The sequence below is a fragment of the Lepus europaeus genome, chromosome 18 (assembly GCF_033115175.1).
Source record: "Lepus europaeus isolate LE1 chromosome 18, mLepTim1.pri, whole genome shotgun sequence".
Lineage (NCBI taxonomy): Eukaryota > Metazoa > Chordata > Mammalia > Lagomorpha > Leporidae > Lepus > Lepus europaeus.
In genome coordinates, this window is record NC_084844.1 from 65,003,100 (window position 1) to 65,030,072 (window position 26,973).

General features: G+C 42.7%; 1 protein-coding gene and 1 pseudogene across 1 annotated transcript; one reads left to right on the top strand and one right to left on the bottom strand.

The window, feature by feature from the left end:
- Nucleotides 1-3,637: 3,637 nt before the first annotated feature.
- On the top strand, nt 3,638-20,518 carry LOC133747155 (zinc finger protein 286A-like). Its single transcript, XM_062175362.1, is given in 8 exon segments — nt 3,638-3,718; nt 3,881; nt 4,975-5,066; nt 9,369-9,483; nt 10,392-10,484; nt 19,269-19,777; nt 19,815-20,019; nt 20,022-20,518. Coding segments are annotated over 8 exon segments (1,566 nt in total). The 5' UTR covers nt 3,638-3,664.
- Nucleotides 15,779-15,875, bottom strand: LOC133747445 (U2 spliceosomal RNA; annotated as a pseudogene).
- Nucleotides 20,519-26,973: the final 6,455 nt, after the last annotated feature.

Sequence of the window (26,973 nt, forward strand, 5' to 3'; positions counted from 1 at the left end):
GTTTCTCTCTATAAAGGGTCATATCAACTGCAAAGTGGGGTAATTGTGCTTCTTTTGTTCCAATTCGTATCACTTTGATTTGTTTTTCTGACCTAATGTCTCTGGCTAAAACTTCCAGAAGCATATTGAAAAGAATGGTGAAAATGGTCATCACTGGCTCCAGATTTAGTGGAATTCCTCCCAGCTTATCCCCTTCAATATGATGCTGCGTGTGGTTTACTCATATATTGCTTTGATTGTGTCATGGTAGGTTTCTTCCCTATTTTCTATTGCCTTTCTAGTGTATTCATCAAAGTCTGTTTTTTCCTCCTTTCCCTCTTTTTAAACATAGACTTGTTCTACAGTACAATCTTTGAGATTCTTTCTAATGACTTTTACTAGCGTGTATGTACTAATGATTTCCAAATTTGTATTCTAGCCCAAGAACCTTCCTTCACTTCAGATTAGCATATCACACTGCCTACTTGAGATCTCTCTTTGGATATCTATTATGTATTTAAACCCTAACAAGTCCAAAATGTTACTAATGTTATTCTTTATCATACCTGCCCCTTATATAGTCTTCCTACTTAAAACCCTTAAAAGTAAAAATCTAGTTTTAAAAAATTACTTTTCAAAATTAGTTTTAAAAGTAAAATCTACTGTACATGTTAAAACCTGTCTGCTGGCCAGAAGCCCTGGATTTCAATTGGGGGTCTGTGTCCAGTGGGCTGTATGAGTTCAGGTAAATCACATGGCCTTCTTGTACCTAATTACTTCCTTTTTTTTTTAATTTTTTTGACAGGCAGAGTGGATAGTGAGAGAGAGACAGAGAGAAAGGTCTTCCTTTTTGCTGTTGGTTCAGCCTCCAATGGCCGCTGCGGCCGGCGTATCGTGCTGATCGGACGCCAGGAGCCAGGTGCTTCTCCTGGTCTCCCATGCAGGTGCAGGGCCCAAGGATTTGGGCCACCCTCCACTGCCTTCCCGGGCCATAGCAGAGAGCTGGGCTGGAAGAGGGGCCACCGGGATAGAATCTGGCACCCCAACCAGGACTAGAACCCAGTGTGCCAGTGCCACAAGGTGGAGGATTAGCCTGTGAAGCCAGGGCACCGGCCCTTAGTTACTTCCTTTACAAGATGCCTAATATGTTACCTACCTCACAGAACTGTGAGGATTAACAATGGTTTAACAGAGGAGTAATGCTTAATACAACACTTTGTAATTGTGTAATATGCACTGAAAAATCTACTGTCATCAATACGAAAGTTTTCTCTCATAGTGACACCTTCCAAAATACATTTTAGTGACACAGAATCTTGGAAATAGCAATGATGATCAAACCTGGTTTATTTATTCCTGCATATGATAAAAGTAACACTTTCTTTTCTCTTTTGCTTTGTTAGAAAGTTTGACATAAAGTTATTTCTTATTAGTAGTGTATTTTCCTTGTTCCTACATGTTGCTCCTGAAGTTGACCCCATTTGGAGAGTATTACTGTATATTAAATCCCTAAGTGGAGCACTTAGGAGGTAACACTTTATCTTAAATTGATGCTAAATACATTTTTAAATTTTTTCATGTAAGAAAAATGAAGTATTTCTTTAAGTGTATATGGAATTACAATATATGGAATTATTATGGAATGTTGCCTCTTTCGCAGCAACTCTCTGGCCTCAAACTCCATGGAGTCTTTTCTGAAGGTGGCGGGGTGCGGTATCTGCACGCCCCATCCTTGACAGGGTGTTTGAAAAGAAGAAGTACGCGGAGCAGGACCCCAGCAAGGTGGAAGTTAAGGACATAAGGCGCTCCGGGGTGCACCGCCCTCAGAGGCTGAGGTGCTGGAGCAGGGTGCACAGACGCTGCACGCCCACCTGAGGGCGCTGCTGAGCGCACGCTGTCGCTCGGTTCGCGCATGCCCCGCCGTGGCCGCGCCACCTTCCTCCCGCACTTCCTGCGCGTGCAAGTGCGCGAGCGCTTCCCCAGCGCCCAGCAGGAGAACCTGCTGCTCCTCGCCGCCACCAGCTTCCTGTGTGTGCGCTTCTTCTCTCCGGCCATCATGTCGCCCAAGCTCTTCCCGCTGCGGGAGCGGCACGCGGACGCCGGTACCGGTCGCACCCTGCTCCTCTGGCCCAGGCCGTTCAGAACGCGGGCAGCATAGACACGCTGGCGCCCAGGGCCGAGGAGGCGTGGATGGAGCCTCTGCAGCCCGCAGTGCGCCGGGCGTGGGCCGCTGAGGGACCTCATCACCAAGCTCGGGACATGGAGGAGCAGGAGCTGCACCTGCAGCCGCTCTGAGCTCGCAGGCGCTGCCGCTGAAGGAGGGGCCGCTCTTCCTCCACAGGACCAAGGCCGAGGGCCCCCTGGCCGCCTCCTTCAAGAAGCTCCGCGTCTCCCTCCCCACCGAGGCCCTCAGCCGCGCCCAGACGCCCGGCTCCAGGAACAGCGCCCTCGTCAAGCTGGCCCACGTCCAGGCGGCCGAGAAGGGGGAGGAGAAGAGCTTGGGCAGCTCCCGCGTCCTGCGGGTCATCTACACGGAGGACGGGGGCGGCCCCAGTCCGCCCGCCTGCAGTGCAAGTGTGTGAATGAGCTGAGCCATGGCTGTGGGCGCTGCGGAAGTGAGCGCCAACAACCCGGCCTGCTGGGCTCCTGCCACCCCGGCGTCTTCCCCGGGCACAGGCGGAAGTATTACAGCCTATGGATGCAAGAACATCGGACGGAGTCTGCAACCAAGACCCTGTTCCTAAGAACCTAAAACCGTTCACGTTGTTTGTAGGCAAAGGATGAGTTTGAGGGGGGCGCAGGCACGGATAGAAGCCAAATACTCCAACAGCGCATCAAGCCGGTTTGAACTCAGCAGTCCTAAGTGCCGCGCTACGAGCACACGGGTAGACAAAGCCCAGGGAGGAACCCACGTCTCTGGTGTTCGTTCCCTCCCCGACTCAGTTATCACACGCAAGACACCCCCGCCAAGAACTCTCGGGAGAGGGAAGGGTCCTGCTGGGACCTCGGAGCCTCACGCGCGCTCCCACCTGCGGAGAAACAGGCTGGCGGGGCGCGGGCGTTGCTGGGAACTGTAGTTCCGAGCGGGGAAAACGGCCGCCAGCCTGGCGCCGCTGTTTCTTACGCATGCGCGACACCTAGCTGGCCCAAGAAGCTCGTAGCCTTTGTCCGGCCCGGGATGGGAGGTGAGTTGGGTGTGCGGGCTGGGTGGTGGGCCCGGGGATCGTTCCGTGAGGAGTCCGAGCTGGAGTCTGCGTGTGTGAAAGGGGGCTGGAGGGACTGACCCGAGCTGGAAGCCCTCCCCTCTGGGACACCAGCGCGACGGGCGGGGCAGGCGCGGGTCTGGGGCCAGCGCACGGAGCGGAGGGGGACTTGTCCACGCTCCTTGTGCCCCGGGGACGACCCCCGCATCATCTCGGGCCCCCACCCCCAGCCCCAGGACATCTGCGAGGGTAGGGACGGGTAGGGACCCAGCCTCAGGGTGCCGCCCCCGGGTTTCCAGGCTCCTGCTCCGTGGGACCGAGGCAAGCTCCACCGTGAGCCAGACGCCGTCCAGACCTGACCGTGGCCTTTCTGCAGATCCCCCCGCGGCAAGGCAGCAAGGACGACCGCGAGACCCCCGAGGGCTTCTGGCTGTTCTGCCCGCAGAGTCCTGAGCTGGGGATAAGCCCAGCATCTTGGGGCCATGGAGGAGGCGGTGGTCATGGAGACAGAGTTGCCCAAAATGCCCGAGGAGGAGGTAGGATTGATGCCGAGGTGAGTGTGTGGAAGGGCGGGATTCTACTCTGGAAGGGAAAATGGTTGCCTGGGGGGAGATCCCTGCTTGGCTGTCGCCATCGTCTTGGGGGTGCATGGGCTCTTTGGAGTATGCAGGGCTTGGGATGGAGCCACAGCCCTGCAGGGTGCTGGTAGACCCTTCAGAACCACCAAAAACAGCAAAATGCTAAGCTCCAGAGGCGTGAGCCTAGTGTCCTCAATTATTTTTTCTCACGTTTTTCCTCCCAGATTATTGTCCCAGCGGTCGCCATCGGGTGGTCTGAGAATTCATGTTTGCACGGCCCCACACCTGCTACCCGCTTTATCCATACAATTACCCTATGATTTCAGTACAGCGAATTTTGTCATTGGACATACAAGAAAAGCGAATTTTGTCATTGGACATACAAGAAAACAGAAGTGGAAGTTGGTCAGCGACTTCCAATTCTGCTAGACCAATGGTCACTTGAAGTTTGATTTGTGATCTCTACGTGGGATTTCTCTTCCTTCTTTCATACTTGAGAAACTTCTAGATTGCACTCCGGGCTCAACCAGTGAAAGTGAATTTGAGGTGGGGTTTGGCAGCCTACATTTTATTTATTTTTTAAAGATTTATTTCTTTGAAAGGCAGAGTTACAGAGAGGCAAAGGCAGAGAGAGAGAGAGGTCTTCCGTCCACTGGTTCACCCTCCCAAAGTGGTTGCAACGGCTGGAGCTGCACCAATTGGAAGCCAGGAGTCAGGAGCTTCCTCTAGATGTCCACGCAGGTACAGGGGCCCAAGGACTTAGGCCATCTCTACTGCTTTCCCAGGCCATAGCAGAGAGCTGGATTGGAAGTGCAGCAGCCTGGACTCAAGCTGGTGTCCAGCTGGGATGCCGGCACTGCAGGTGGCAGCTTTACCTGCTCTGCCACAGTGCCGGCTCCAGCAGTCTACCTTTTAAATAAGCATGTGGAATAGTTTTGGAGGGCCATGACCCTACTCCTCCAACAAAAGGAACTGATGTATTCTAATTTCTGGATCAGAGAGTGCCACCTTCTAGAATGTGTTCAGATATAAACCCCAAGTAGCAATATTCACGGGCACTTTCCATGGTCTTGCGAGGCAGTGGGTTGACTTGGGCTCCCTTCAGTCTCAGCATTTGTAGGGAGCACAGTTTGTGTGGAAGCAGGATTTTTAGACTTGCAGTTCTGAGGACAAGAGCGGCTGAGGCCCCATCATTACTGCTTCCTTGCCCTTAGCTCTGTCGTTCCAGGAGTCTCCCCTTTCCCAAGAAAAGAGTGCAGAGGAAGGCAAAGTGGCAGCTCTGCACCTCACAGCCAGATCCCAGGGAGTGTGAGCCCTAATGACTGCAGAAATCCCACCTTACTTCTCAAAGTACAGCTGCATTCCTTTGTAACACTAGAGCCACTCTAGAGAGAGCTGAGTTCTAGGAGATTACAAAGGGCTCAGTAGAAAATGTCTCCTATTTACCCATAGTACCTTTCTTCTCCATCCATATTCATTGTTGTTTGGCAGACAAATAAGCAGTATTTTCCTCTTTCTACCTGCTGTGCTAATTTCTATTTGGTCATGTGGGAAACTATTTTGCAGATAATGTGGTACGTGTCACTTAAAACTTGTTTCTCTATGGGAAACAACACACATATGCCTTTGAAGGAATTTAGGAAAGCACCTTAAATGCTGATGTGATTCTAAAAACAAGTGTCCAGATAGTTAAAAGGAAGGCCTATGAGAATCCAATGGTCACAATTAGAATTCAGCCCTCCAAGATAAAGAATGCTGAGGTAGTGTGTCTGCAACTTTTAAGTTGTTGCCCTTCCCCCCAAAGGGCCAGAATAGCTAATGTTAAGAATTGTTGCGGCTAACATTATGACACAGTGGGTTAAACTTCCGCTTCTGACATGAGCATCATGTATCCGAGTGCTAGTTTGAGTGGAGGATGGGAAGGGTGCGAGTGGGAGGGAAATTATGGGTGGTGGAAAGCCATTGTAATCCATAAACTGTACCTTGGAAATTTATATTTACTAAATAAAAAAAAAAGTATCTACAAAGCAAAAACAAACAAATAAAAAAACTGGCTTAAGCAAAGAGAGGTATTTATTGACTAAAATGTTATTGAAAAATTGAGGTGTGGCCAGATGTGGGGCCCAAGAAATAACATTAAAACCTGTTCTCTTCATTTCCCAAAGCTTTCTTTTTCTCCGTGGGTTTTGCTCTCAAGCACACTTTTCCTGCAGCACTGGCTACAAACAGGTTTAGGCTGATTTACATCATCCCATGTTGAGGGCCAGAGAAAGGAGGCTGCTTCTTTCCTAGAAATTCTGGCAGAAGTGCTGAGGTTAATTCTATCAAGTTAATTTGCCCGTATCTGAGCCAGTTACTGGTCAACTCTTAAGTGTAACTCTGCGTGGAATAGACTTACACAAACCCCACAAACACATCTTACCCAAAAGTCAGTGCTACCCAGACTATACCCACTCAATGAAAGTGGCCAGGGATCAGGGCCAGAGGGACCATCAGGGTTCAGGTAGTAGAGGGAGGGTGATTACTTCATCCATTCCAACCCTGCGATACTGGATTCAAGATTGTTGTAACATCAGGATGGTTGGAAACTGTTAGAGAAATTACAAACACCTCTGTTTTTGCAAGTCTTTTTCTTGTTAGAATTTGACTAGGCTATTTTTTATCTTTTACTTACAAGATTTTCTAGCCTATTTAACAAGAAAGAACAGCAGAGACTAGAAATGTAAAGTAATATTACTTTCTCACCTCTCCCTACTGATGTATATTTTCTCATACTTGTGCTTGAGCTTGCACTACTGTAAGCATCTATTGTATTGTATTTCCTTCCATTTCCTTTTTAGTCTCCAGCCTTGGCAATAGTATTTTGTTTGGGTGGCTTGTTATGTAAACAGGATACAGCTTTTTAGAAAATGAACAAAACTTTCTAATAAGGAAATTTACTCATTCACATTTAATATATATGTTTCAAATTCTTATTGCCAAATGACTTTTAAGATTTATTTATTTGAAAGGCAGAGTTACAGAGAGGCAGAGAGAGAGAGAGAGAGAGAGAGAGATCAATCTTTCATCTGCTGGTTCACTCCCAAGATGGCCCCAATGGGCAGAACTGAGCCAATCTCAAGCCAGGAGCCAGGAGCTTCTTATGGATCTCCCACGTTGGTACAGGGGCCCAAGGACTTGGGCCATCTTCTACTGCTTTCCCAGGCCATAACAGAGAACAGGATTGGAAGTGGAGTGGCTGGGACTCGAACTGGTGCCCATATGGGATGTCAGCACGTCACCCACTATGCCACAGCGCTGGCCCCACCAAGTGACTTTTATATTTCTGTTTCCTATGCTTTCGTTCTTTTTCCTTTGGTATTTTTCCTCCTTTAAAGCAGTGGTTTATGTTTTTTTTGTTTGTTTGTTTTGTTTTGATTTTTTTCTATATGTCCAGCAGTTAATTCTACTGAGTGTAGGTTTAATCATGTATGTATGGATTCCAGGATCCAGATCAACTTTCCCCATTAGATCTTTTCTTCTTAGTGATTTTATGTATTGTTTTATTTTCAAAGCATGGATTTTTAAAAATTAAATCACAGATTATTCCCATTTTTGTTAACTTTACTCTGTAATAATTTTAGGCAAAAGAAATGCTGTAAGCTCCAGCCGTTGCGGCCATCTGGGGAGTGAACCATCGGATGGAAGACCTCTTTCTCTCTCTCTGACTCTCCTCTCTCTGTGTAACTCTGACTTTCAAATAAATAAATAAATAAATCTTAAAAATAAATAAATAAAAATGCTGCAAATAGTACAAAGATTTCTTTTATACTCATCCAGCTTTTCAAAAGTTAACATTTTATTTTTTATTATTCTCTTTTTCCAAAATCAAGACATTAACATTGGTATGATACTATAACCTGTGGACCTTATTCAGAATTCCCAGCTGTCTTATTTTTCTGTTTTTGAAATTTCTGCTTTCTCTGTTTCCTTAGTTTGTTGTTCTTTTTCTAATTCAATTTGTATGCTTAGCTTATTTGTTCATGCAGTTCTTCATGTTTAAAGCTCTGAAATTCACTCAGTATAGTTTTAGCCATTTGACGCTAGTTTCTGTGTTTTTGTTTCATTATTTATATTTCTTTTTTTGTTTTGTTTTGTTTTTTTTAGTTATCAATCATTGTTCTAGTTCTGTTTTGGAGTTTATTGAAGTTTACATTATTACTTTTTGCAAATGCTTCATGAACATTAAACTAGAAGGTGTTTTTTTTTTTTTTCCAGTTATAACATTTGGTATATGTTTATTCCACCAACCTTGGAATAATACTCCCATGCTTTATGGCTTTACTTAAAGGGCCCTGTTTGATACTGATATGCATCTTAACTCTATATAGTTTTATAATTTTTGTCTTAGAGAAATGCAGTCTCACACTCTTTGTTACATAAACATGTCTGACTTCTAGTTTTGCCCCGATTTTATTGCAGTCATTTTCCAGTTTACTGCTTTTCCCCTTGAATTCTCTGCTTCACAGAATTTGGCGCTTGTTGCCAGTCTCTTCCTTGTATGACGTCTCCATGCACAAGTTCCACATTACAAGTTCACCTTCTGGTTGCCTTAGAATTCATCTTCAGTCTTTCATTGAGGATTCCCAGGAATCATGCAAACATGACTTATTCCCCCCTCTGCTTATCTTGTTTACTTTACCAAACTACACTGTGGTGGTGTTTTTGGTTGTTCGGTTTTTGTTTTGGTTTTCCTTACTTTTGTTGGAGAGACTGAGAGCTCGCATCCAGTGGTTTGCCCTCTGGGTGCCTACAGTGACCAGGACTGCCCCAGGCCTAAGCCAAGAGCTCAGTCCAGGTCTCTGGCATGGGTTTCATGGATCCAACCACCTGAACTGTCATCTGCTGCCTCCCAGGGTGTGCATTAACAGGGAGCTAGAACTGGGGACAGTGCCAGGACTTGCACAGAGGCACTCAGACAGGGAGTGCAGGCATCCCAGCCAGCAGCTCAACTGTTAGGTGGACCGTGCACTCCTGATTCCTGTTTTAATACTTTATTCTCCCGGAAAAACATGCAGTCTTTCAATGGAAAAACCACAGCCTTATTTCTTTTGGCTCTAGTTGAATTTAGCACAGTGACTTTAGACTTGTAATTTTTTAAAAAATAAAGATTTATTTTTACTTATTTGAAAGACAGAGTTACAGAGAGACACAGAGAGAGGTCTTCCATCTGCTGGTTCACTACCCAAATGGCTGCAATGGCTGGATTTGAGCTGATCCAAAGCCAGGAACCAGGAGCTTCTTCTGGGTCTCCCATGTGGGTGTGGGGTCCCAAGGACTTGGGCTATCTTCTGCAGCTTTCCCAGGCCATAGCAGAGAGCTGGATCAGAAGTGGAGCAGTCGGTCTTGAACCAGCGCCCCTATGGGATGCTGGGGCTGCAGGCCAGGGCTTTAACCCACTGTGCCACAGCACTGGCCCGTAGATTTGTAATCTTAATACTGTTAAGAAGCCTGTCATTTGTCATAGCTTCTTTCCTTGTTGAGTTTCTTTGTTCCATGGCCAGCAGAAAGTGAGGAATGCAAAGAGGCTGTCACATGTAAGTGACCAAAAATGTGTTTTGTGTCCCAGATAACAGTGACATTCAAGGACATGGCCATGGACTTCACACCAGAAGAGTGGGGGAAGCTGGACCCTACACACAGGGTGGTGATGCTGGAGAACTACAGGAACCTGGTCTCACTGTGTAAGCACAGACTCACTCTCTGACTTGAAACCCGCTCAGGGGGATGTCGTCACTTTATCAAAAGTAAAAACAGCTTAACAAACTCCATTCTTTGGAGTGCTGAGAAAAATCTGTTTCTGCTTTAGGTTCTTGGTAAAATGTGTGTGCTTGCCCTAAGTGGGGATTCAAGTGACAGAAACAAAATCCACATCTAGGTTCAAGGAATCAAATGTCTCATTAGGATTTCTCCTGTTGATTTTCAGTCCGTCAGGTGGGCTTCACTCAGCTTTATTCTTTCCATCTCCCACATGGCCGAGATGGCCATTGGCAGCCCCAGGGCTATGGTATTCTTCCTGTTAGAGCTCAGCGAAAACAGAAAAATGCCTGCAAATAGGGTCACAAGCACAGCACTGGGGCTGGAAAAGCCAAGGACTCTCTGGCCTCTTCTGGATCCTTTGCCTGTGTGTGTGTTGTGTGTGTGTGTATGTGTGCAAACGTGTATGCATATGATTGTATGCAGATAAGCCCCTCCCAAACCTCACATAATAAATCCCATCAGAAACTTCTACTACCTGAAGAAGGAGGGAAGGAAAAACCAGACAAAACTTCTAATTACTGCAGTCACAGTTTTGTCCGGCTGCCATGAGGTCCCACGTTTTCTATTTTCTTTCCTAAGATAGGACTAATATGTAATATCTCTCTGGAGTTTCCTGACACAATAAAAGACATTCTCATCTTTTGACTGGTGAACCATTCCTCTGTACAAATCCATTTAGCTACTTCTTACCAGTCCATTTACTGCAGATCTTTCTGTAATAACCTTCTTTGTAGATCAAGGGGGGTGGAAACTGTGCTGTAGATCTTTATTCATACCACAAGTAGCTAAGACCCATTTCTTCTTTCTTTCCTTTCCTTTTTTTTATGAATAGGGCTTCCCATTTCCAAACCTGAGAATTTCGATTTGGAGAATGGAAAAGAGCCATTGACGCTTGAGAGAAAAGTGCCCAGTAGCAGCTATCCAGGTGAGTTGGCGATGGGCGTCTTCAGACATGGCAGCCCAGCAGCACAGTCAAGAAGTGGCATTTTCACTGCCCAAGGAAGAGTATTAGCAGTGTAACGTGCCTTTATTTTTTTAAATCTTTTAAATTCTAAATCATTTCAAATACATACAGAAGTCCAGAAAAGAAAGTAATACACGTGCATCCATCACCAAGATTAAATACATGGTAATATTTTGCCTCATTTGCCTCTTTCTTCGCAATATAAAATGCATAAAAGCCTTATAACTGCATCTTAACTGTACAGTCCTAATTTTCACAAACTAAAGACATCCACATACCCAGTGGCCAGATCAAGAAAACAACTCGGCAACACTCCTACACCCCACTTTGCATCACCCCTCTTCTCCCAAGGGTAACCTGATCCTAACTGGTTACACCATAGACGAATTTTGACTGCTCTTGAGCTTCACATAAATGAAACCATATTGTATATATTCTGGTGTCTGGCTTCCTTTGCAGAACATTAGCTTGTGCATATCATTGTGTTTCCCTCATTCTCATTGTTGTACATGCTTCTATTATGTCAGTATACCGTTTATACATTCTCCTGAATGTAGGAATTTGAATAGTTTACAGTTTGGGGCTAACGTTGCTGTTATTTATATTCTTTACATGTCTTGGTGAACTCGTACATGCAGTCCTATTTGATATATACAATTAGAATTATTAAGCGATGAGGTATGTGTGTGTTCATTTTTAGTAGGTAACACCAAAGAGGTTTGCAACATCATCGTTCTAGTTACCCACCAGCACAGTTTGTCAGTTCTATTTGTTCCACATGTTTATCAACACCTGTCTGTCTTCATTTAAGCCATTCTTATGAATGTGTGATATCTTAAGAAATAGGGCCAGCACCGCGGCTCAATAGGCTAATCCTCCGCCTTGCGGCCCCGACACACCAGGTTGTAGTCCCGGTCGGGGTGCCGGATTCTGTCCCGGTTGCCCTTCTTCCAGGCCAGCTCTCTGCTGTGGCCTGGGAGTGCAGTGGAGGATGGCCCAAGTGCTTGGGCCCTGCACCCCATGGGAGACCAGGAGAAGCACCTGGCTCCTGCCTTTGGATCAGCATGGTGCGCTGGCCATGGCGGCCATTGGAGGGTGAACCAACAGCAAAGGAAGTCCTATCTCTGTGTGTCTCTCTCTTTCTCACTGTCCACTCTGCATGTCAAAAAAATAAAGAAAAATATTACAGACTTAGTTAAAACCCTTTTGTTCTCTTCCTCTACTAGAAATAACAATATATATTGAAATTGATATGAATCACTTCCCTGTTGGTATCCATATTTATGTATACACAAATATCCAGATATGTGTGTACATAAAATAATATATATATTTTGTTATTTTTTCCTTCTGTTGTCTTTTTTTAGCTTCATATTGTCTTTTTGTATTAAGCTATGTTTTAACACATAAGAATCATATTTGTTTATTTTAACTGTTATGGAGCAAGTCTACTATATAAATAAACTCAGCAGTTTATTTTTTATTTCTGTGCTATTAGTAGCAGAGTTGCAATGATCATCCATTTATTGGCTCCTTATATATTCATGTTGAGAGTTGGTTTAGGGTGGGTAACTGGAAGAGGAATTACTGAGATTTAATGTGTCACAGATTTAGCTTTATTAAGGATGCAAAGCTCCTACCTCCATCCTGGCCAAAAGTTAATGTTTTCAGACTTGTTATTTTCATCAGTCTGACTGGTGTAAAATGCTATTATATATAATATATTCATATATATAATATATTTTATTATATATTTATATAAATATATTAAATATATTTATAAATATATAATATATTTATGAATATATAATATATATATATATATTGAGAGGTAGAGTTAAAAACAGCAAGAGGGAAAGAGAGAGAAAGGTCTTCCATCCACTGGTTCACTCCATATTTGGCCTCAATGGGGCAGAGCTGCAGTGATCTGAAGCCAGGAGCCAGAAGTTTCTTCCGGGTCCCCCACTTGGGTGCAGGGGCCCAAGGACTTGGACCATCTTCTGCTGCTTTCCCATGCCATAGCAGAGAGCTGGATCGAGCAGCCCGCACTCGAATCGGCACCCATTTGGGATGCCAGCACTGCAGGCGGCAGTTTTACCCTCTATATCAAAGCGCCAGGCCAAATTTCATGTTTTTTAACTTGCATTTCTGTGATAAATATAGTGAGTTTGAGAATTTCATCTTTATTGCTTATTCAGATATCTCTTGTGAATTACCTGATACTTTGCTCCTTTTTAAAAATTGAGCTGTTCACATCTTTCTATTGATCTGTTGGAGTTCTTTAGGTTACCACATGGGATTTATTGACATTCTTTCTGTTAGTACATGACAGAGGTAGCATTATAAATAAGTCATAAAATATTGATCCCTCTGATCTTTAGCTGATTTTATTTTATGATGTTAGCATCTAGAATTCTATTTTTTAATACCACATTTAAGACTGGTGCCACAGCTCACTAGGCTAATACTCCACCTGTGGCACCAGTACCCTGGGTTCTAGTCCTAATTAGGGTACCGGATTCTGTCCCAGTTACTCCTCTTTCAGTCCTCCTCTCTGCTGTGGCCCAGGAGGGCAGTGAAGGATGGCCCAAGTGCTTGGGCCCTGTACCCACATGCAAGACCAGGAGGAAGCACCTGGCTCCTGGCTTTGGATCAGTGCAGCGCACTGGCTGTGACAACCATCTGGGGAGTGAACCAACGGAAGGAGGCCCTTTCTCTCTGTCTCTCTCACTGTCTAACTCTGCCTGTCAAAAAAAAAAAAACAACACAGATTTATTTATTTATTTTTAATTACTCATTTGCTTTCTATGAATTTTTCTTATCCCAATTTCAGAAAGATAATTTGTATTTAAATTTTTTGAATTTTGTTTTTCAGGTGTGTATTTTTGTATATGGTATGAAATAGGGAACTGATTTTATCTTTTTACATGCTTATGCCAACAATTTAGCACCACTTATTACATAATCTTTTGTTACTGATTTGTAATAATAATTCTTTGGGAAACCCAGTTTCTCTATATGCTTGGATGTCTGTCTAGGCTGTCTTGGCGTACTTATCTGTCTATGCCCCACTACCATTACTATTTCAATTACTATGCTAAATAGTGTCTGTATCTCTTACTAAAAATCCATCTTGAGTATTACTATTATTATTTTTAAATCTTCTTGTTCTTTTGAATACTGAGAAAGTTTTAAGGTGTTTCCCTGTGAGTGTAGTTATGCCAGTTTCTCCTGTGGTCCTGTCAGTTTTGTATTGCCTACCCGCCACCCTTTTTTGTAGAATTTCTTAATGATCTGTAAGAACCACAGGAGGTGTCTTCCCTTTCTTACGTTACAAATGTTCTTTTCTAAATTTTGCTTTTCAGTTCCACTATGCATTTTGGCACTTGCCTTTTGGGTACCAACTAAGACGTCCTTTCTCATCCCCAAATTACATAAATATTTGCCTCTGTTTTCTGGCATATTTGTCCTCTGATTTTTTCTTGAAATCCTTCATCCATTTGCAGTCACCTCTTACTCCTCTAGGAGCATCATCTTAGCCCTCTCTCTATAGCAGTTAAATGTTTGAATTGTTCAAACTTTGATTTTAGTTTCCTCTCCTCTGCATAAACAGCCGTAAACTAGAGTGCTTAGATGGCTGTCACGTAATATTACTAAGTGAAGCGAGTTGGGTGGGTGCTGGAAGCTAGAACACATGCACCTGAAAGGAAAAGCCTTCACTCAACTCACTGTCGCTCAAGGGCAGCCAGACTTTGATATAAAAGGCTGGATGGCAAACAGTGGATTTTGTGGCACATGTGGTCTTCACAACCATTCAGCCCACCCTGATCATGTGAAAGCAGCTTCAACAATGTGTAAAAATAAATGGGTATGACTATGTTCCAATAAAGCTTTATTTAGAAAAGTAGGTAGCAGGTGATTGTTGCCAAGTCCTGCCCTCACTGGTTGTTGACATGGAGTATCCTTCTATGGTAATTTTCAAGAGACGATCAAAATTTAGATTACTTTGTAAAATCTCCCTATTTTTAAATGTTGGCAACTAATTGCTTTTAATTTGCATAAACAGTATGGGCCAAACACAACATAGCAGTCAGACTTGGCCAACAGGTCATCTACCTGTAGCTTCTGCCTTCCCCTTAGTTGTCTCATCATTCCCACAACCCACTGTCATCTATCCAGATGAGTCCCAAATTGCTATTTCCATCCTAGGCCTCTCCTCAGAGCCTGTTCTGAACACCTGCATAGTATAACTACTTGATGTCTTTATTTGCTTATGTCAAAGACATCTCAGTAAAACATACTTAAAACTGAATGCCTGAAATATGCCCAAATTCCCCATGCAAACAGGATCCTTTTCCAGTAGTTGTCTCACTGATACTCCCTGCTTTATCAAATTGTACATGCCAGAGCTCTGTGGACAGTTTTTACATTCCCTCCTCTCCTTTATGCATGAACGCATTTACTTACTTACATTTAATGTAATGAGCGAGTACTCATGCACTGTTAACACCCACAGGCCTGCTGTTTGCCTGAACGATTATGATGGATCTCCCAGCTCTGCCTTTGCCCATGCACTCCACTCTCTACATGGTACTGAGAGTGATGTTTGCAAAATAAAGTCCAATCAAGTTCTCCCTTTGCTCCAGACACTTCAGGGATTCTCACACCCATTGGTTTAATGACCAAAATCCTTGAGGCTGACAAAATCTTGTAAAACTCTGCTTTTGCTCACTTCGACATTTTTATCTCCCCTGTTTTCCCTCCTTCTCCGGGCTGTGTCTTAGCAGCTCTTTCGCATCCAAAGACCTAGTATAACTAAAAATTACTGTAAAGAGCTTTTGTTCATACAGATGATATCTACCAAAATTTACCACATTAGAAATTAAACTAAGGGGCCACCTTTGTGGCATAGTAGGTTAAGCATCCACCTGCGGTCCTGCATCTCATATGGCCACTGGTTCTAGTCCCAGCTGCTCTACTTCCGATCCAGCTCTCTGCTATGGCCCGGGAAAGCAGTGGAGGATGGCCCAACTGCTTGGGCCCCTGCACCCATGTGGGTGACGAGGATGTAACTTATGGCTCCTGGCTTCAGCTTGGCCCAGCTCCAGCCATTGCAGCCATTTGGGGAGTGAACCAGTGAATGGCAGATAACTTGCTTTCTCTGTCTCTCCCTCTCTCTGTCTGTAGTTATGCCTCTCAAGTGAATAAATAAATCAAAAAAAGAGGAAATATTTAAAAAATTAAGACTGAGTAAAATAAGCTATTAATTATAAAATAATTATAAACCCATTACCCTTTACTGCATTAAAATTTTTACTACACTTGATCTTAGCCAAAAGGCTGAGAAGCAATAATGCATTACAATTTTTATGAAGAAAATTTCATGAACAAAAAAGTTACCTAAAAAAGTGGTGGGTTTTTGTAGTTTTCTTGACTTTTTTAAAAGATTTATTTTATTTATTTGGAAGGCAGAGTTACAGAGAAAGAGAGAGGTCTTACATCTGCTCGTTTACGTCCCAAATGTCCGTAATGACTGGGGCTGGGCCAGGCCAAAGCCATGAGCCTGGAGCTTCTTGCAGGTCTCCCTTGGAGTACAGAGGCCCAAGGACTTGTACCATCCTCTGCTGCTTTCACAGGCTCATTAGCAGGGAGCAGGATAAGAATTGGAGCAGCCGGGACTCAAATCAACACCCATACAGGATTTCTTTTTTCACATTTCTCCAAATCTCTCCAAAATATGGCTTCATCAAAGATAATTATTCTGATATTTGCTTCTGAATTTAGTATTTTGTAATATGTTGGGGTTGTTTTCTGTTTGTTTTTTAAAGATTTATTTATTTGAAGGAGGAGAAGGGGAGGGAGATCTTCCATCTATTGCTTTAACTGCACAGATGGTCACAATGGCTGTAGTTAGTCCAGACTGAAACCAGAAGCCAGGAGTTCTATCTAGGTTTCCCACTTGGGTGTCAGGGGCCCAAGTACTTGAGCTACCCTCCACTGCTTTCCCAAGCACATTAGCTGGGAGCTGGATTGGAAGCCGAGCAACTGGGATCCTAACCAGCACTCAGATATGATATGCTGGCATTAGAAGCCGCATCCTAACCCATTGTGCCACAGTGCCAGCACCTGTGATATGCTGTTGTTCTAGTTTAAGTGTATGAAGAAAATCCACTATTACCTAGAGAGATAGTTGGAAAAGGGAGAAGTGTTTTATATTTGCAATCCTTGTCAGATATAATTATGACTGTTCTGCTCTAAGACTCTCTAACTAAGCAGGAGGCAGTTGATTAAAGATTAGATACAAGGACAGCCATTTGGCCTAGTGGTGAAGACACCTGCATCCTATATCAGAGAGCCTGGATTCAGATCCTGGCTGTGCTCCTAATCCCAGCTTCCTGCTAGAGGGGATCCTTCGTGGCAGCAGGTGATGGCTCAAATGCTTAGGTCCCTGCTGCCCCGTAAAAGGCAGAGCTGGGATTCAGATTCATATGCTGTGATGGCAGAGCCCATCTTTGCACTGTGCTTTTCCTGGATGTCGCCCTCCCCACAGGGCTTTCCTACATTTCCTTCCCTCCACCTGCAGCACTCACATCAGTGCTTGTGTACCTATTTTTTTTAAAGATGTATTTATTTATTTGAAAGACAGTTACAGAGAGGTAGAGGCAGAGAGAGGTCTTCCATCTGCTACTTCACTCCCCAGATGGCCACAATGGCCAGAGCTGTACCAATCTGAAGCCAGGAGCCAGGAGCTTCTTCTGGGTCTCCCACACAGGTGCAGGGGCCCAAGGACTTGAGCCATCTTCTACTGCTTTCCCAGGCCACAGCAAGACCTGGATTGGAAGTGGAACAGCTGGGACTCAAACCAGCACACATATGGGATGCTGGCACTGCAGGAGGCAGCTTTACCTGCTACACCACAGTGCTGGCCCACTTGGGTACCTGTTAATTCAAACACTCATCCCAAACCCCAGCTCCAGCTCCTTTGGTTCAGCTCAGTGAAGTACTTCCTTCAGAGAAGTGTCTCTCTCATAGTCCTCCTCTCATTCTATCTTCATAGCATCATATGCCTTTGAATTCTCAGTACCTCAGTCCTTTTAACAAGTATAGTTTTGTATTTGTGAATGTTAGATTAAATTCTCTCTCCCTCATGTACATAGGAACTATATGTGGTTTTCCTCAGGGACTAACAGTGTATGTAGCACATGCTGTATATGTGTTAGATATGAATATTATTGAATAAAATCAATAAATAGTAGAGAAATGGGTGAATAGAATTTATTTGGGTGTAATAAAAGGAGAGATATAACTAAATCTATATTAATATTGTTCAAATGTTTAGTTGTCATGGCACCATTTGTTGGAAAGACAAATCTTGTTCACTAACTGAAATACCTCCTTCATATTATCTTTAATTCTTATATATAGTTGAGTTTACTTCTGAGCTTGCTCTTCTTTTTCACTAATATACTTATTCCTTTGAACCACAGTTTATTTTATCTTTATAAAAGTTTATTAGATACAAAAATTGCAGTATATTTATATTAAAGGTATGTAGAAAAGTTTAGCTCTCATTCCTGCCCTCTTGTTTATGTTCTGATATTTTCTCTATAAGTAAGCATTTTCATTAGTTTTTCACGCATCCTTTGGCTTTTGAAAATATAACCAAATGCTGTATATACAGAGTACATCAAACATTGTGGAAAATAGAAGTAAAAGATGTTTGTTTTATTTTCTTTTGTTTTTAAAGATTTATTTTACTTGAAAGTCATAGTTACACACAGAGAGAAGGAGAGGCAGAGAAAGAGAGAAAGGTCTTCCATCTGCTGGTTCACTCCCCAATTGGCTGCAATGTCTGGAGCTGTGCCGATCCAAAGCCAGGAGCCAGGATCTTCTTCTGGGTCTCCTACACAGGTGCAGGGGACCAAGGACTTGGGCCATCTTCTACTGCTTTCCCAGGCCATAGCAGAGAGCTGGATTGGAAGTGGACCAGCTGGGACTCGAGTGGTGCCCATATGGGATGCTGGCATTGCAGGCAGCGGCTTTACCTGCTATGCCACAACGCTGGCCCCAAAAGATGTTTATTTTGGTGTGGCAAGATTTGAAAACCCTGTTTGGTTTTTTTTATGATATGCATTTACTGTGATCTTTTTGAAGATTTTTATTGCTACCCTTCCCTTTTTTCCTACACCAAAAGCAAACCATGCATGCTCATGTATACTCTTTTTTACTTAGAAATTACTTTGGGAGACTGTAGAAGGTTTCTGATGAGGGGCATAGTAGAAAAGCATTGTTAGGAAGATTAAACTGGCAGTAGGTTTTATATTTGGATGTGGCAAGATTGGAAGACTGAGAACTTAGAAGTCATAACTCTATGCTTAGATAATTGCCTGGATATGTGTTGTAGCAATGTGTGTTGTATAAAAAGTTATTTCTCCCATCTGACCTGATGTACTCATTGTCTGCTCATAAACAGATATATTGCTTCATATATAACCCGCATTTTCTTATATTTCTGGATGTCTTTTCCCTCTTGGGACTCTCCTGGATGGAGTATACTCGTTTTCTCTGCACATACTGAATATTTGTTTCCCTCCATTTGCTTCCCTTTACAAATCATCTAATGAGTCAGATCCACTTACTCCGTGAAGTCATGCCTTTCACTTTCATTAACTTTTACCTATTACAGAATTGCCTTTCTGTTGAGCACAGAAAATGAAGGGAATTTGCATTTCCAATGTCTTTCATACATGGAGACAAGACCCAAGAGCAAGGATTCAACTTCAGTGCAAGATTTTCCCAAAGAACATTCCTGCCAGGTTGCAGTAATAGAGAGACTGACAAAGAGTAATGGCTTGGAAACAGCTCTTGAAAGTGACAGCTGGTTAGAGAATCTGCAAGGAAGTCAGGAGAGACACTTGAGAGAAATGTTCACCCACATGAGTTCATTACCTGAAGAAAAAGATCATGAACATGATGTTGACTGGGAGAACTATAGTCAGAAGTCTGTTCTTACCACTCAAGACAGAGTTCCCAAAGGATCCTGTTCCTTTCCTACACTTGATAAAAGATTGAAACACAAGTTGAGCTTAATAAAAATGCAGAGAACTTTTAAAGAAGGAAAATGTCATCACTGCAATGATTGTGGTGGACTTTTCACTTACCATTCAGTACTTATTCCACTCCAGAGAGTCCACACTGGAGAGAAACCTAATACCTGCAATGAATGTGGGGAATCTGTTAGCCACAGAGCTAACAGAGAACTCATACTAGAAACTCATACTAGAACTCATACTTACAAAGCACCAGAGAACTCATACTAGAATTCTCTTTGAGTGCAACAAATGCAGGAAAACCTTCACAGAAAGCTCGTCCGTTCCAATTCATCAGAGAATTCACATTGGAGAAAAACCATATGAATGTAGCAAATGTGGGAGGAGTTTTAACCGAAGTACACATCTTGTACAACATCAGTTGATTCATACTGGGGTTAAGCCCTATGGTGTAATGAATGTGATAAAGCATTCCTTCATTTATCAGCACTCATTATACATCAAAGAACTCATACTGGAGGGAAACCCTATAAATGTTAAGAATGTGGGAAAGCCTTTAGCCACTGTTCATCCCTTACTAAGCACCAGAGGGTTCATACTGGAGAAAAGCCATATGAATGTAGCAAATGTGGAAAAACTTTTAGTCAAAGCACACATCTTGTTCAGCATCAGAGAATTCATACTGGAGACAAACCCAATGAGTGTAGTGAATGTTGGAAAACCTTTAGTTGGAGCTCACATTTTGCTAAACATCAAAAAATTCATATTGGAAAGAAACCCTGCCAATGTAGTGAGTGTGGAAAAGCCTTCATTCATTCATCAGCTCCTATTCAACACCAGAGAACTCATACTGGAGGGAAGCCCTTTAGAGGTAATGAATATGGGAAAAGCTTTAAGTGTGGTTCATCCCTCAGCAGACATCAAAGAATTCACACTGAAGAATAACCCTGGAACATCCCTGAATGTGAAATAATGTAAGTTGGGTTTATAACTGTATTAACTACCTGAGTGTTTAGATGTAAAGCCATTGTATGCACTTGAGGACTAATTTTATATAAGCATCTAATTTAACTCACATCATACATAGTTTTCAGCCACAGACAGGATGGTCCTGATGTCCATTGATTTGCTTATTAAAACTTCTGACCAGAAATCTCAAAATTTGTATCTTCAACCTCTCAAATACCTATCCAAGGAAATTCATGCAATCCCAGAGAGGGTAGCATTATAAATTATGAAATTGTTTTCCCTTCTCCTGGTCATATCGGAGCCCTATTGTAGTTTCTCACTTTGGAAAGGAAATTCTTATTTGATAGGTTAGGTTGATAGCTTATAGTAGATCCTTATCATGAAGAGTTCACCAAGTTATTAATCTTTGAATCCAAAATAGAGATCCAGATATACAGGTGGTATCATTTCTCCAGAAAATGTAATTTCCATTATCCGAAAAAGCTAAATAAGCTAAAATAAGCTTAGAGTTGAAAGTTGTTTTGGATTTCCTTCCTATCTCCCCAAAGTTGCTATCTACTTTTATGAATATAAACAAAGTATTTACAGCAGGTTCTGAGTTATGGTCATATGAGTTATATTGATTATAGATTGAGGCACTGTTATCCCTGTCTATAGAAATCTACCTTCATTTTCCACTTTTTCCTGGAGTTAGCATGAAAGACAGAGTTGGTCAGAATCTTAAGTGTTGATCAAGCCCCGCTTTGTTTATCCTTTGCATTGAATAATTCTTGGTTTTCTAATGTCCACAAATATTAAGGAAACATTGTTTCTCCTTGTTATTTAGCATTCTGTAAATTGTGCTGTGTCACTTTGAGAAAAGACCCCATGGCTATTGAGGGTTTGGAAAGCTGGTGGATTGGATCAATGAGTTATTATATTTAAGGTTCCAGTCAAGAAGAACTGAGGCAACCATGAGTCATCAGCTCATGAATTCCTGTCAGGTATGGAAAATAGTCACAGGACAGTCCTGAGCAACTCACTGAGATAAGCAGCTGAAAAAAGTTTCTCCATCCTTAATGTTTACCCTGTTGTTGTTATTATTGTTCTCCATGTGTTGGTTGGTCTTTATCCCAGAGTTCTAAAGATGGACAAGGCATGAAATCACAGTGATATATTAGCATAAGTTACAAGGGTGACCAAGACCAGTGGTGGGATTGGAAACACAAAAGCAAAAGTTCAAATAAATAGTCAAACACCATGTAAATGCCATTTTTATTCTATATACGTTCTATATAAAGAAAATTATGTAAAATGATAGAAAAATACAGATTTCTACTTTCTTCTCTCCTGACTCCTATCCTTCATGATCAATTATCAGTTAGTCTATACTCTTGTCCCTTCCACATTATCCCAGTTACCTACAGTTTCCTCTCAGTGGAACTTAATTTTATGATGGGAGAAAAGTAGGGAGATAGTTTAAAGAAGTAGGGATAGTGAAGAGCACTATCATTAGGGATGCATGGAATATAAATCTAGCAATGATGGAAATGAGAACAAAAGGGCTCTTGACAAAGAGATTGTGGAATGAACAAAAAAACATTGAAGGAGATTGAGTTGGGAGGAAAGACTTGGGTCTGAAGGGTTTGGGTAGGATAATGGCTGACTCATCACAATATAAGAAAAGGAATTCTTTCACCACCTTAATATTCAGTATTAATAATTTTGAGCAGATAACTGTAGCCCAGACCCATAGATCAATTTGGGCCTACAGTCCATTTCTCTAAATAAATTTTTATTGAAACTCAGCCACACATTCCTTTACATGTTGTCTTTGCTTGCCTTTCCTTGCAGTGGCAGAATCAAGTAGCTGCAACAGAAACTGTGTCTTCTGACTACTTTAACAAGATAAAACTGGGTAGCTTATAAGCAGCCGATATATAGTTCTCATAGTTCTGGAAGCTAAGAGGTCCCAAGATCAAGGCACTGGCAGATTTGGGGTCTGATGAAGGCCTACTACTTCCTGGTAGGAAGGCACCTTTGCACTGTGTCCTCACTAGGTAGAATGGGGCCCATCTTATAAGGACACTAATCTCATTCACAAGGGCCCCACCTACAAAGACCATCACATAGGTATTCACTGGGTTTCAGGGTATGGATTTTGGACACTCAGTCATCAGCAGATTGTATGTCCCTAAAATATTTACTCTCTGGCTCTACAGAAAATGCTAGCTCCTATGCTAGAACATCTGTCAAGAAGTGAGGTAGAGACAGATAAAGCAGTCAGAGGAACTGGAGAGGTTGTAGTGATGGTGAAGCAATCCTGCACTAGGGACTAAAGCCATTGAAGTGACCTCCATGTACCAGACTGGTAAGCAGAGCAATGCAGATGAACACTGAGTTGTTACTACTCCATAGCAGTAGCCCTGTCCCTCTAGTTCATTGTTAAGATTACAGAACCATGTGAGTTTGTGTGAATGGAAAATAAAAGAGATGGAAAATGCATCAAAATGTTCCTAACTTAGGATGTTACCATGTGTTGTGGAGAGAATTGAAGCTGTGAAAATGTTTTAAATATACCATATGGTTGAGTGAAAATAAATTCATTTGGGGGCCACATTTACACTAACAAAATACGCATGCCCAACATGGGTGTTTGAAAGTTGAGCTTAAAATCTACCACCCCCAGTTAGCAATTGTGTGACCTTAGGAGGCAACTTAGAATAAGTCTCAGTTTCTTTATTCGTAAAATGGAAATAAATCATCCCTTTCTCATAAGGTTGTCATGAGGATTAAATAAGATGGTGCATCTAAAGGATCTGGCACAAAAGCATGAGGAGCCCCCTTCCACTTATGTGAGCAAGTACTCCCAATTCCCCCTTCAGTGTCCACATTTATTCCTAAATGAAGCAGTGAAGCATCAGAGTGTGTGTGTGTGTGTGTGTGTATGTGTGTCTACATATGTCTACACTTGTATAAAAGAGTGTCTCAAAAGTCAGTGGAATTTAAAGTATGTGTATTTTGGTGCAAAAGTTTTTTTCAAAACCCATACATAGTATATTTTCATAATTCAGATTTCCCAAGAGCTTTATGAAACCTGTGTGTGTGTGTGTGTGTGTGTGTCAAATGATGTGGCTAAGAATCAGCCCGTGGAAGTTGAGAATCATTGTATTCTCCATACCTTTTTTCTTTTCCCCTATTAGGGACCATGACCTCCCTGCTGCCTGGCCTGTAACAGAGTTGAAGCTTTACTTCTTCCTACTCTTGCTTCTTTTCTGATGCTGTTCCCTGCACAACCTCTTTGAGATCTCCTGGAACATGCTTTTTTTCCTTATGGTTCTGATTTAAACAGGGGCTATTTGCTGGCTCCAGAAACAAGTTTGCAATTTACCATGAAGGGACTTAACTCCACTGTTAATTTTACTGGGAAATATGGCTCTTTGTGTATCAGTATTTGTCCTCATTACACCTGATGTTCAACTTGACTGCATGTTTGTACTCCAGCATAATTGTTGAAAGCTTTAATGTTGTACGTTCCAAATGTTTTTGGTTACCTATAAACAATTTGTTCTTACTATCCCATTGTCAATCAAGATATTGTTTGTGTGTGTGTGTGTGTGTGTATATATATATATATATATATATATATATATATATATACAGTCAGGAACTTGTGTAAATTGCTTTTAAGTTCCCCTAATATAGAATCTTTTGTGATGTAAAGAAGGACCAACATAAATTATTTCCATATCCAGGAAGCCAATCACTTTACTAATTGTTCATCTGGAAGATGGGATGGAGATGCCCTTGGGAGCCTACATATCTGTAAATTGAGTAGGAGAGGAGGGTGGTTTCTATCATGTAGTACTGAATCTCAGGCCAAGCACAGGCACTATTCCCTTTGCAGGGGCAATGGGCAACAATAAAAGGAAGACAGTAAAACCAGGCAAAATAGGTTTTAAAACACTGAAGTTTGAAATATGTATGGTTTGGGGGAAAACAATTTAACAGCACACAGGTATAAAATGTTTAAGAATAATCAAACATTCAAATCTGTTGGTAAGTGTTCAATCATCTTTTAAAAGTTACTCATAGTTTTTATTTCTTAGATAAATCCTCACTTTTTTAAATTCTAAAACAGGGAGCTGGCACTGTGGTGCAGTGGCATCCCATATGGGTGCCAGTTCCCAACCCGGCTGCTCCACTTCTGATCCAGCTCTCTGCTGTGGCCTGGGAAAGCAGTAGAAGATGGTCCAAGTCCTTGAGACACTGCATCCACGTGGGATACCCAGAGGAGGCTCCTGGCTCCTGGCTTCAGATCGGCATAGCTCTAGCCATTACAGCCAATTGGGGATGGAAGATTCTCTCTCTCTCTCTCTCTCTCTCTCTCTCTCTCTCTCTCTCTCTCTCTCCCCCTCTGCCTCTGCCTCTGCCTCTGCCTCTGCCTCTGCCTCTCCTCTCTCTGTGTAACTCTGATTGCAAATAAATAAATAAATCTTTAAAAAATAAAATACTGGAACAGGATTCAAGTTAGAAGCTATATGTTCCCATGTTCTCTCTTCCCTTCTTATACTTATTCTTGGCCTAAAATGGGCAATATGGGGGCCCAGAGCCATCTGAGCTCTCCCTCACCATAAATTTTACTGGTCAGTAGGAAGAGTATTCCTCTGTAGTTGATAATACATGCAATGTGGCATCTATGGGTTACTGTATCGTTCCAGTTAATGCCTAAAAAAACTGGATGTTTTCACTGAATCATTTACATTTTTCACTATATAATCTCTTGTTTTCTTAACCTGTTCATCCTTAAACCAGATAATCTGCCCTTAGATTAAGTTACTCTAAATCAAAGGTACATACTTCACCTTCCTCCTATTCCCATCAGTTCACCCATAAACACATGATCCGTGTCAGAAAAGTTCACATCATGGGAATCCGAGGAGTGAAACCAGATTCAGGCATTGCTAGATCAAGCCTATTCTTTTCATACATATTTATTTATTTGAAGGACAAAGTTACAGAGAGAGGATCTTCCATCTGCTGGTTCACTTCCCAAATGACCGCAATGGTGGAGCCAGGCAATAGAATGGAGATAGCAGTTTCTTCAAGGTCTCTCACATGTGCTCAGGGATCCAAAGACTTGGGTCATCCTGTGCTGCTTTCCCAGGCACTTTAGCAGAGAACTGATGGCAAGTGGAATAGTCAGAAACTGAACTGGCACTCATATTGGATGCCAACGTTGCAGGTCGCAGCTTAACCTACTGTCCCACAACACTCTATTGAAATAGCCACTGTCCCAGATACAGATTGGAAATTTCTAATCTGGAAATCAAAACAATTTTAAGCACCAACATGAAAGCTGCATATCTGAGCTCATGTGACTTGTCCAAACACAGACAAATTGGCCTGCGCCACGGCTCAATAACTAATCCTCTGCCTTGCAGCGCCGGCACACCGGGTTCTAGTCCTGGTCGGGGCACCGATCCTGTCCCGGTTGCCCCTCTTCCAGGCCAGCTCTCTGCTGTGGCCAGGGGGTGCAGTGGAGGATGGCCCAAGTGCTTGGGCCCTGCACCCCATGGGAGACCAGGAGAAGCACCTGGCTCCTGCCATCAGATCAGCGCGGTGCGCCAGCCGCAGTGCGCCAACTGCAGCAGCCATTGGAGGGTGAATCAATGGCAAAAAGGAAGAACTTTCTCTCTCTCTCTCTCTCTCACTATCCACTCTGCCTGTCAAAAATTTAAAAAAAATAAACACAGACACACTAAAAACATTGTATAAAATTACCTTTTAGTCATGTGTATAAGGTGTAGATGAAATACAAATGAATTTTTTAGACTTGGATCCTAACCCTGAGATATCTGATTATATATTTGCAAATATACCAAAATCCCAAGAAATTCAAAATCAAAAACACTCCTAGTCCCAAGGACATCAGCTAAGGGATACTCAAGTTGTATAGCTTTTGCCATGATGTTCTAGAGGGAGAAGGTGTGAGCTGAAGGATTGTGATTTTCAGGAACTACATATTATGTGTTTATATTTGCATAGAGCATGGAAAACCAGAGTAGCAGGGAGAAAGGTCTTCCATCTGCTGGTTCACTCCATATTTGGCTGCAACGGGCCAGAGCTGCGGTGATCTGAAGCCAGGAGCCAGGAGCTTCTTCCATATCTCCCATGTGGGTGCAGGGGCCCAAAGACCTGGGCCATCCTCTACTGCTTTCCCAGGCCATAGCAGAGAGCTGGATCAGAAGAGGAGCAGCCAGGATTCGAATCGAAGCCCATATGGGATGCTGGCACTGCAGGCAGCGGCTTTACCCACTACACCACAGCAGTGGACTTTTTTTTTTTAAGATTTTAATTATTTGAAAGGGAGCATTACAGAGAGACAGAAAGAGAGATCTTCCATTCACTCCCTAGATGGCCACAAAAGCTAGGGCTGGCCCACCAAAGCC